Source organism: Phaseolus vulgaris, chromosome 3 (genome assembly GCF_000499845.2).
Source record: "Phaseolus vulgaris cultivar G19833 chromosome 3, P. vulgaris v2.0, whole genome shotgun sequence".
NCBI lineage: Eukaryota > Viridiplantae > Streptophyta > Magnoliopsida > Fabales > Fabaceae > Phaseolus > Phaseolus vulgaris.
Window position 1 is genome coordinate 42,936,969 of NC_023757.2, and position 11,390 is coordinate 42,948,358.

The window sequence follows — 11,390 nt, forward strand, 5'->3', positions numbered from 1 at the left end:
ACACTCATCATATTCCCTAACCTCCATGTGACATTACCTTCAAAGTCATGGCCTTGTTACTCCAACTTCCAAATTTTCTTCAAATCCCTCCATCAATGAAAAATCTTACTTTTTATATAGAGAGAAAATCCCTACTTTTTATACGTTGGTTCTTCAATTTCCTCCACCTTGTATGAATGTAAATATCATCTTTATTATTGCCAAACATTTTTAAAACATCAACATATTTATCTAGTGGTAGAATTTGATCACTATCACTACTTAAGAACCAAAGGCCAATAGGAAAACAAGGTGTAAGTCCTTCTACTTTCGCAAACTCGTTAACACATCACGTGCATTCCAAAATAATCAAGATTCACATTTCTTATCTTACTATTATATATGAATTTCCTTAAAGTATATCAAAATGTTTACATATAGAAAGTAAGGACCACTGCACTATATGACTCATTCATTGTGTTGACTATATTAGACAACAAAAGAAAGGGCTAGTGTAATCATTAAACATGCATTTCGAGATTAAAGTGGCTTATGTCCACAAAAGTTCATTTAAGTTATATTTCTATATGGTCTCACTTCACCAAATAACAATAAAATGGTTCTTTAACTATATATATTGGTGTAATTAACACAAAAATTATACTTGAAAACAGTCTAAAAAACGAAATATCAACTCAAACATGTACAATAAATATTAACCTACGATGATGTTTTATCTTTTAAAGTCGATTTCATAGTTACAAATCTTTGAGTTTTAACGAACTGTTGCCTTTACGAAAAGCCAATTACTCTTACTCTTTATACTTCAAACTCGATCCTTTCCTTCTCGACTTCATTTGTACACATTTCAGATCCTACGCTTTCGTGCACGTTTCAGATCCTACGCTTTCTAGGCATTCCTTAGTTTCAATATATATGTATGCAAGTTAGATTTTAATGCATGAGTTTCTGTAAGTTTATTCAAAGATTTAGGGTGCATTTCGTTTTCATTGTAACTTTGTTTAACAAAATTTTCCCACACTTTTCAGGATAAAGAAGTAAAATAAATAATAGTACGATGAATTGACATTATGTGTTCAGCTGAAAAATAAAGTCGGACTTAGAAAATATGTTAGACGCAGGTTGGACTTGACTGTTTATAGAGAGGGCAAATAAAGGTGGGGAAAGCCATCTCAATCAAGGGCTTTTTACTTGGAAGTTAGAGATTTTTATTATAAACAAACTCTGAAGGTAGAGAGATTAATGAAGCCGCATATATCATTGAGATATTTGAAATGGATTGGCAGGGGGTGAAGAACTTGACAATGACAAATGATGGCCAAATGAAGTGAAGTAAAAATGAGTGGTGATAAGTTATTATCAAGACTGAGAGTGAGGAGCTTATGAATGATGACCAATTTCATTAGCAGTTTGAGTTATGCTTTTCAGAGTTGGAATATTTTTGGTACACACAATTGAAATGGACACATCATATGTGCACGTATACTTGTCTCAACGACTGCCTGTAAATACTATTGGGGTGACAATAGACTTGTTTGTCTCTCTTGACCATAATGTGACGAATGACGAAAGTACATTAGTACATGTTTGGGTCTGTGGAGTGTATGTAGAGAGAGAGAGAGTAAGGGAGAGAGAGAGCTTGGAAATTAAACCACATAACGCGAAAGATACAAGTCCCTGGACCCATTGTGGGCTTTTATTAGGTGCACGAGGACATAAAGAATTTGTTGTGGGGGCTTAAATAGGGATAGGACCCCCCCACATGCTTGTCCTTTCTAATAACTTCACCCTGCCAATTTCACCTGCTCTTTGCTTCTTTTCCACGTCTTAGTGCAGAGTGAAGAAGATTGATGGGTTTGATGGATTCTGAAATTATAACTATTGCATTCATTCAGAGAAACAACAAGTTCAGAAAGCCATACTCACTTTTTCTCTGAGCCACAACAGTGTATATATCACACCCCTAATTTCCTTTGGTTATTTATTCGCCACAAATTATTTAGTTTTGTTAGTTCCAACGCCAACATCTCCAATGCTATAATCTAATCTTATTTATACCCATTAAAAGGGACTTGACGATGTAAGGGAGATATTCTGAGGAAAAGTTGATCAGGGATTAGATTTGGTTCACCAAAAATTCCAAGAAAGAAAAGGTTGAGGCCTTTGGTGATCTCGAGGAGGAGGAAAGCGGGGTCATGGTGACTCTCACAGTCATGTTATCATATATAAAGTGAGAAAGAGAAGGTTATGAATTGGAGGTCTTCATATGGACGTGACTCTCTCGCTGAGAACGCCCTCGTGTCCCTCATACCCATTCATATTCTTTGGGGGGGGGGGGGGGGAGGGGTATGAGGCTTCTGACTTTTCTTGATTTTAATGAGTGTAACAGTGTCTGTGTGCTGAGAGAGGGAGTAATAAAGTGACTGACAAAACTGAAGGGAGAAACAGAAGATGTTTTCAGCATTTAGCTCAGTACTTACACTGAGTCTGCAAAGACATGAATATTATTCATAATTTAGATAGAGAGATGAATAATACAAGGATTGTCTCAATTTTCATGATTTGAAATTCAAGTTTTATTCTTTCTTTTTTCTTATCTTTTTAAAAAAATATACAATTAGGCTTTCTTTTTAGCTTGATGATTTATAATTACACGTATATGAGAGAATATGGATGTGCGCTTGCTTTATTTTGGTAAGAAAAATGTTTTGTTTCACCGTTGCTTTTCTTCAGGGAAATGAATTGATCGTGGAAAAAACCCTAACCCTACCCCTGTCATTTCCTCGGATTAAGATTTTTTTAAAATGCTGCAACTTCTGGGGTTCTGATCTCACCAGGATCGGATCAGAATTTTACCTGCCAAATTGCAAACTAACATTTGCCTAGATAAAAACAATCCAATGAAGAAGATGTATAAAGGCTATTAAAGTTTACCAATTCCATTCAATGGAGCTACATACACAACATTTTGATATCTGTACAGTTATCATCTATAATGATTTATATAAGTTGGAATGCATGCAAATTATTGTCAATGTAGTGCAGTCTATGAGAGAGAAGGAGACGGGGTCATTCATACTGTTTCACAGAATTGTCTGGAGGTGGAGGTGGTGTTGGTGGTTGATAGCAACAGTTTCGTAGGGCAAGCCTGCAGGGTACACTTCGAAGGGATATAGATGAAAGAGAGAGAAAGAAAAGCTGAAAACCCTAAGGATGAATGAACTACTACTATTACTTTATGTATGGGATCCAACAAGGACAGCGACTGTGGCTCACTATTTCAGATATTTTATGATTAAAGAAAAGTGGAGATGGAGCTAAGCCTCAGTCTCACGGGAAGACAATGTTTTAGACCGAGATATTCATCATCTAACCTTTTTTTCAGTACATGATGAAAACTACAATTCAAACTAGTTTAGATTACAGCAGAGACACAAGTTCAGAAAAACACTGCTCGTTTTTCCTGTTAGTTGAGTTCATCAAACGCCATACCCAATGCCCAATGTATATCTCAACAAAATTTTACAAGATATGACGGGCTAGCAACAAGATGCGTTGGATGATTATGATCAGGAGCATACTTTTACATGAAAACTACATACAACACTACATCATAGCTGCACTGAAGCTTAATATCTTGTCTTTGTGTCTTTGACTGTGACATTTAATTAATTCGATTCCCTCAGTGTCATTGACTTGAATATGGCAAGGAAAAATATTTTTATTATGAGAACTAGGCTGGTGAAGTAAAGTCACAACGGATAGTTAAAGAAAGGAAAACAATATTCCGATTAGTGAGTAGAATTAACTATATAAACTGGGGTAAGTAGTATTTATAGAGTAAAAAAAAAACTAATTAAAAAGGTGGTCCACAAATAAGAAGAAATTAAAGTGAGAAAACAGGCTGGAATGTATAGAGTTATTAGGCTTTAGAACCTACTAATGTTAATGCTTATTCTTAATCATAAATAATGACCGAGAAAGATGTCAATTCCGCTTCACATTGCACATGCCTAGAGTTGCAACAATACCCAATTAGAGGTCTAGTAGGCACATACATTAGTATGCATGTTCTACCAACTTATTTAGGCTCTAAGAAAAGAGTACCTAAGTCCCTGGATATAAGTTTTAAACAATACACGGTCATCATCTAGGAAAGAAAAGGCAAGAAAGAAAATTAAGAGACACGATAGAGCTTGAGTCACCTAGCTAGAAGAGTCCAACTAAGGCTACATAGCCAAGAGTCCATAATAGACACATATAATATCACCACGCCATCTGAATATTGCAGGTCACGCCTCAAAAAGTATAAACCCTAGAAGGGTTAATACTGCAATCATAATTCACAAATGACCTCCTCCCCCTCCTCCCTCACTGATGTCCTCCGAAGAGGTATCAGTCCAAGGAACTGCATAAGGGAAGGAATAAGCAGCAGTAGCAGATTGCCGATAAAACCCAGTTTCGTTACCAAATCTTGCAGTAAACTGCCTTTGGGGTATGTGTTGAAATGAAGCAAGTCCTGGTGGCACAGAAAGAGATGCTGGAGGGATGTCAGTGTAAGAGTAGCGTAGCAGATCAGCGTTTGCAGCATCAAGCTCCTTTTGGAGCCTTTGAACTTGTCTTTGCAGGAAAGAGATGGCTCCTACGCAGCCATAAACTGGGTCCCTCACGCGTGCCTCTGCTTCATATGCGAGTGAGTTCACTGCATCCTCCCTCTGCTGAGGGAGGAGTTCGTTGAGGAGTTTGGTCACATTGCTTGCACCAAATATTTTGTGGACGTTTGCAAATTTTTGAGGCTCTTCGGGTGGGAAGTAAGGCGCAAAGATGCATCCTGGCATGCATTTCCTCCTCAAGAATTTGCAGGCAGCACATGGAGAATTGTAAGAGCTGGATGATGCCATTTGCCTGCACTAGAAAGATTGGCATGAAACCAATTAACAAACTTCATATCCATGTCAAGTTCTTCAGTAAGCAGTTTTAGATTCAAACTTCCTATCAAAGACGAAGTAAATGAATGATCCGAAAACTGGATCTGATGCAAGTTCGGTTGCACCTTCCACTTATTCTTATAGCCTTGCTATATTCCACTACTTTTAAATTTGTTCTCGGACTTTTATAATCATGGTTGCAGAATACATTTTTCTAAGTACTTAAAATTGGAATAGTACAAGTCCTATCATAGACCCTTAAGTCTTCTATAAATCTCCCCCAGACAAACAACCCTTAACTTCCCCTCTTCCTTTACATACAAACATACATGCAACGAGATTATATATGCTGACTGGCATAAATTCAAAGATTCGTTGTAACTTTCAATTATAATATTAATATGATTATCTTTATCCTTTCTTGTTTCCTTTTCTGAAAAAGATGTGTTTTCCTTCTTTCCTCTTTTTCTTTTCTTTTTCTGTTCATGACCAAAAAAACAGTAAAGAACTATTGGTTTTAAGCCTGTTATCTGTAAAATCTTGATCTGAATTTCTCCTGAAGTTTATGGTATGTTTTCCACTTCTGCTTCATTTCCTTATCTCAGGAAACATTATAGTTAATGTTCAAACACTGGCGGAGAAAAGAACACTTTATCTGTATAAATCTTTCTTCTGCTGAAGAATTAACTCACTGCATGACAACGTAGTCAGTCATAATTTCCTTCTGAAAATAATAAATAAGTTAAGCCAGCGAGGGATCTGGCTTCTGCAAGAAACCATGATTATTATTTCATGACTACAAAGAAAACAAAACATAAAAATAGAAAAGCCCTAGAAAAGCATCGTTTTTGTTCTATCAACCGTTAATTTACTTGAAAGAAACAAAAACAGAGAAAGAACTATATATGCATAAAGAAAAAGAGCAGAGAAGAAAGCAACACACAAACATGATTTTACCTGTTTTTGATGTAGGTTTCTTTGGTAATAGATGAACTAAAAGGGAAGTACCTTTTTTCCCTTGTTGGAGGTCCTTCGGAAGCTGTTCTCTTTTTTCCTCCCGAGACAAAGTAGCCTAAGCCAACGAGAGGTATAAGCCTCAGATTTGTTAAAGGATGGAGCACTCCTAAAGAGGAAACCCTAATTAAAGAGAGGAACAAGAGGAGAGCGACAAACAGATATAAGTGAGAGAGAAAGAGAGAGAGAGAGAGTGAGCGATGAAAAGCTGATAATTAAGTGGTAAAAGGTGATAGTAGAGGGGGGAAGGCAAACAGCATTGAGTGGATGGAGAAGGAATGGATGCAAAAGACAAAGGTAATAAATGGAGGTAGACTAGAAAGAATAACTATGACCTTGTATCCAATAATAATATCTATCAGGAATGTGGGTGGGGATGTCTTACATTCTCCATTCTACTCCAACTCATGCACTCAGACACATTTATATTTTAGGGAAAACATCAAACCACATTTTTCCACACATAGGGATTTTGAAAACAAAAACAAGGGTTAAGAAATTATTACAGCATGAAAGAGTAAAATACATGGCAGTGGTGTGACATAAGATCAAATTGATAATAATAATAATTAATCCCTTGACCAACAAATTTTCAAGCCTGTCGGAAATACTTAGTGGCTTGCTTTACCATCTTGCTGTATAAGGACACAAAGGGTAACAACAATGCGTGTGTGTACGATCATTTTCACACAGGAGCAGAGATGGTTGGACTTTTGTGTTTCAATAGATCATAATCCTCCCTATACTCTAAACCATGATGATGCGGTTGTTATTATATTTGCAAAAATCAGTATGGTATACATGGTGATATTTTGAGTACACTGCACCCAACTGCCCTCAGTATTTAATTAGACATTGACAGAAGTAGCTTATTTTGGCAGATTACAACAGTATCTAGGAAGATTGACCGAGGATAAAATTTCAGAAGAAAAGCTTTGTCTATATATGTGTTATGGTAAAGTTTGACAATAAAACATTGGATAGAAAGAAACAAGCAATCAGGGGTTGTTTTGTTCTCCAAACCTTAAACAAGCTGACCATAAAGTTGAAATTAAGACAACTCTATTAATTAAGGAAGTGTTTGGATGAATTAATATATCATACTCGCAGCCAATAAATACGTGGTTCAGTAATAGTCCTTAGGAGTGAATAGGGAAAGTGGAATTAAATTTGATATTCAAGTACGTAGTTACGGAACCTGGTTTACGTTGATGGTGGAATATTGAAAGAAAGTGATGGTGGAGAGAAGGCAGAAAATCTCTTCCCATATCAGAGTGATGAATCATTTCGTATATAGGTTAATCAATGCTGCCGGAGTTGAATCTCTAGGTCAAATTGCATTGACTGCGGCTACCCGTTTCACCCTCCTGTCCTACTAATAGATGTAACGTTTACCGTCGCTCACCATTTCGTATACATCGAATCAAATTATTATGCATAAAGTTTCATTTACACTCCTTACAGTAAAAAATCATTTTAGATTTCTTTTCTATTTAAATACAACACCCCTATAATATATATATAAATAAATTAAGTTGGATGTCTCATATCTAGCTCAAAAAGAAGAAAAAAAACGTGTATTTTTCTGTTAATTTTAATAATTTTAGTAATTGTCTATACTTATTGTGTAATGAAATTTGTTAGCCTGATCTCTCTTAATTTTGTTAGAATAATTCTTTTAGAAAGTTATAACCATATGATTATAAAATACACTTAATTTGTTGACAGTAAATGACTATTTTAGTAACTTACCATAATTACAATTATAGTAAAATGCACCCAGAATGTTACCTACTACTGATGTATATTTTCTTTCTAAAACACAAGTAATAGTAAATATTATGACTATATCTTGTATTGCTTTTGATAATTTTTACGAAAATTAAACCATAACAAGGAAAACATGATTTTTTTTATATTTTAAACATTTCATTGATTAAATTAACATTTGATATAAAAAGTAATAGTATTTTACGCTGACAGAGACCATGATTATCTGACAAATGTCTTTCTATATTTGGTTAAGGCTGCGCATGAAGTAAACAGTATAATAATGTATGTTAAATTTAAAATAAGATTAATAGATATTATTCAATGCATGAAAACAAAATTATACTTTTGAAGCGTCTCTTTAACAATTATAAAGTAATTCAAACAATTGTAAACTACCCAATTAGAAGTAAGCATCTATAAATTTGATCTACGATTAATAATAAAAATTAAATAATGCTAAACAACTTCAACAAGCTAAAAATAACAACAATCATGCTAAACAAACTTCAACTATCTATCTCTTATATATTTATTTTTAAAAATATACGTAATCCAGCACATTTGCAATCCTCGTTTATTTATTCAATTAGAACGTTAATATTGCTATCTCCTTCCTAACGATATGCATTATCTCCTCTCTAAGTTCATTAATATCTTTCTAAATAGCATTTGCTTTATTTTCTCCTTAAATAGGTCTTTGGAAAAACAAATTTTATCAAACACACCAAATTTACAAGTAATTTTTTTTATCAATAAAAATAAAATAAAATAAAATAAAATAAATTATTTTTTGAATGTTCCACTTATATACAAAATTCAAAGTATATATACTCACTGGAAATTTCAGAAAGATTCGTATACCACCAAACATAAAATGAAACATTCGACACAGGACTAAAAAACCAATGATAAAAACATAGATTAATTAATTAAATTGTCACAAAAAAAAACTTTATCCTAAAATTCAAACATATACTTAACTTACATGAAATACGGACCTCTTGAAATAGGTATTAGCAGTCCTAGTAAAATAATAATGGTTTCCACAATAATAAAAATGTTGTTGAACTCTAATAAATTTTGTAAATTTACTTTTAATCTTAATATTATTTTATTAGTCTTTTATAAAAATTATTTCTACTTTGATACTTATTGGTCTTTTATGTAATGAGTTATTTATTAAATAACTACGTCTACAATGGAATGGAATTTATACGTGTATTTTTTTTTAATTTAACTAAGTTTGTGATTCCAATAAGTTAGTGGATTTTGGTTTTTCTTCTCCATAAGAAAACTTTTGTTTTTATCTCATAATATCCTTTAAGAGATGTATTTCCCGTTACTATATCAGCAACTAGGTTTAACTTACATATTTTTTTTTTAATTATTTCATTTTAAAGAAAAAATTAAATTAATGTGATGCAAGCAAAACTTATCTTATTTATTTTCATTTTCTGTATTTGACGGTGATATCCATATATAGAGTAAAAAGGTGTGAAAAAAAAAGTACAACAATATGTGTTTACGGTCTATCCCCAATACTTTTTTGTCTAAATGATTTTTGCTTTATTATTAGCGGTGACTATTGTGAAAAAATATCAACAAATATTTTTTTTAAATAATTTTTTTTATGTTAGATATTATTATTCAACTTGACATCTCAGTTATGTTGATACCTCAAATAACAATAGTTATTTGTCATCACATAAACAAGATATTATTAAAAAGAGAAGAGAAAAAAAGATACAAAAATATGTGAGAACTAGACAAAAATCTACATGTTAACAAAAACGATATATAAGTAGACTATATATATTGATAAAGAATTCTAAAAACACACTAGATGGTAGTCTATTATACTAATGAAAAGATAAGTATAAACCTGATTTTTCCATAATAATTAAGACAAATATTCCATTTATATCCACAAATCCTTTGATATTCGTAATTTATTTTTTTACTTTTTATAGTTTAAATAAATTTATTAAAAATATATATAAAAAATTTGAAATAGAATAATAAAAAATAAATTTTATCTTTTTTTCTTAAAAAATATATGATAAAATATAAATTTTACAAATTAATCATTTTAGAAGAACCTTCAATTTTATGAATTTAAAAAAATATATAAATATATAAAACTAAATAATAAATAATTCTTAAAAGTTAATATTTTTATTAATAATTTAACTTTATTCATTTAATTTAATTTTAAATATTAAAATAAAAACTTATTAATATTTATTAATTAGTAGAGAGTATCTAGAAGTTGGATATGATGATACTGTACCAATTTAACAAGCAAATAGTTAAATATTTATAATTATTATTTACATATATCTACTAAAAATATTAATTTATTGTTCATTATAAATTCTATCCACAAATATTCGTGTATAGGGATTTTTTTATCATCCCCTAAATTTCTACACATTTGTTTCACTACTTAAAAATTTCCATTATTAAATGACATACGGAAAAACACCAGTAAAAATTTTATAAGGCCAAAATGAAAAAATAAACATATTGTCAAAATAAAATATTTGTATAAGTCTTACCCAGTCAATAACCTCATTATTTAATAATCAACTCATTACTTAATATAATTAAAAGAAAATTTGAAAATCTATTAGGGATTAAAATCTTTTTAATTCTTAAATTAAAATAAATATTACAATAATAGGAATAGATTTATTTTTTAAAATTTTGTCAAATAACTAGTGTGCAATGCATAAAAAGTGTGGAATATGGATGAGAAGTTAAAGTTTAAATTTACTAAATCTCCTTCTTCATGCAATTAATCATATATAAAGTTATATTAGTAATAATTAAAGTTGTAATGCCAATTCTTTAAGAATTTTATTGATGAAAGATTTAAAGATGTGTAAGTAAAATTAACTTATCCTTATCCTTGGTATTAATTTCAATGAGGTGTTATCCACATATTTTAATTTTAAAGTATTTTTTAATTTCAAATCAAAATAGAATGAGTAAAAGATAAGCCGTATCATATAAACATTATTTGTAGAAAAGGACAATATAACCAAATAAAATCTTTTTTTTAAAACTAGAAAGTTACATAATTTTAAGTCTAGTTACATCTAATCCCAATAATAAATTATTAGCTACTGATAATCATCATATAGAAGCAAATTAATGAGTTATATATATAAAATCTTGTTGGATTCATATAAGAGAAATTATAGAATCTTGAAACAAAACTTCTCACTTAAACAAAAAGCATTGGACCTTAGCTAAGTGAGCCATGCTATTTATTTATTTTTACTAGTTTTTTTTTTCACTTAAGTAAACATTTAATTCTTCTTTTCAATTTTTTTTTTCTATCTCTCTTAAATGCATCCTATATAGGGAAAAGCAATTTTTTTATTTTTTTCACATAGCTAAGTTGAATAATTCACAACATATATTAAAATGCTCAATTTATTTAAATTATTAAATAAATACTTTAGAAACTCTAATAATATTTTTTATATTTAAATTTAAAAAATATTATATATATATATTCAATAATCATTATTATTATTATTATTATTAATATAATTATAAATAATACATCATTGTCTCTTACCAAGCTACCGATTCTGCCACGTCCATACAGGTCGAATGACACATCTAAACCAGTTCAAATCAAGGTCAATAAAGTTAAATTACCAT

General features: G+C 31.1%; 1 protein-coding gene across 3 annotated transcripts; it reads right to left on the minus strand.

The window, feature by feature from the left end:
* Positions 1-3,982: 3,982 nt before the first annotated feature.
* LOC137807903 (protein LATERAL ORGAN BOUNDARIES-like) lies at positions 3,983-6,278 on the minus strand. Of its 3 annotated transcripts, none has more exons than XM_068608754.1 (2): positions 5,886-6,278; positions 3,983-4,905 (listed from the first exon to the last, which is right to left on the minus strand). In XM_068608754.1, exon 2 carries the CDS (start codon positions 4,899-4,901, stop codon positions 4,344-4,346), a length of 558 nt encoding a protein of 185 aa, XP_068464855.1. In that variant the 5' UTR covers positions 4,902-4,905; positions 5,886-6,278; the 3' UTR covers positions 3,983-4,343. The 3 variants fall into 3 exon arrangements, with proteins under 3 accessions (XP_068464855.1, XP_068464853.1, XP_068464854.1); XM_068608752.1 differs by having other exon boundaries at positions 3,983-4,910; positions 5,937-6,272; XM_068608753.1 differs by having other exon boundaries at positions 5,937-6,271.
* Between the last annotated feature and the right edge of the window lie 5,112 nt (positions 6,279-11,390).

Coding starts and splice junctions, on each gene's coding strand:
- LOC137807903 (XM_068608754.1), bottom strand. CDS start 4,901: ATGGCATCATCCAGCTCTTACAATTCTCCATGTGCTGCCTGCAAATTC.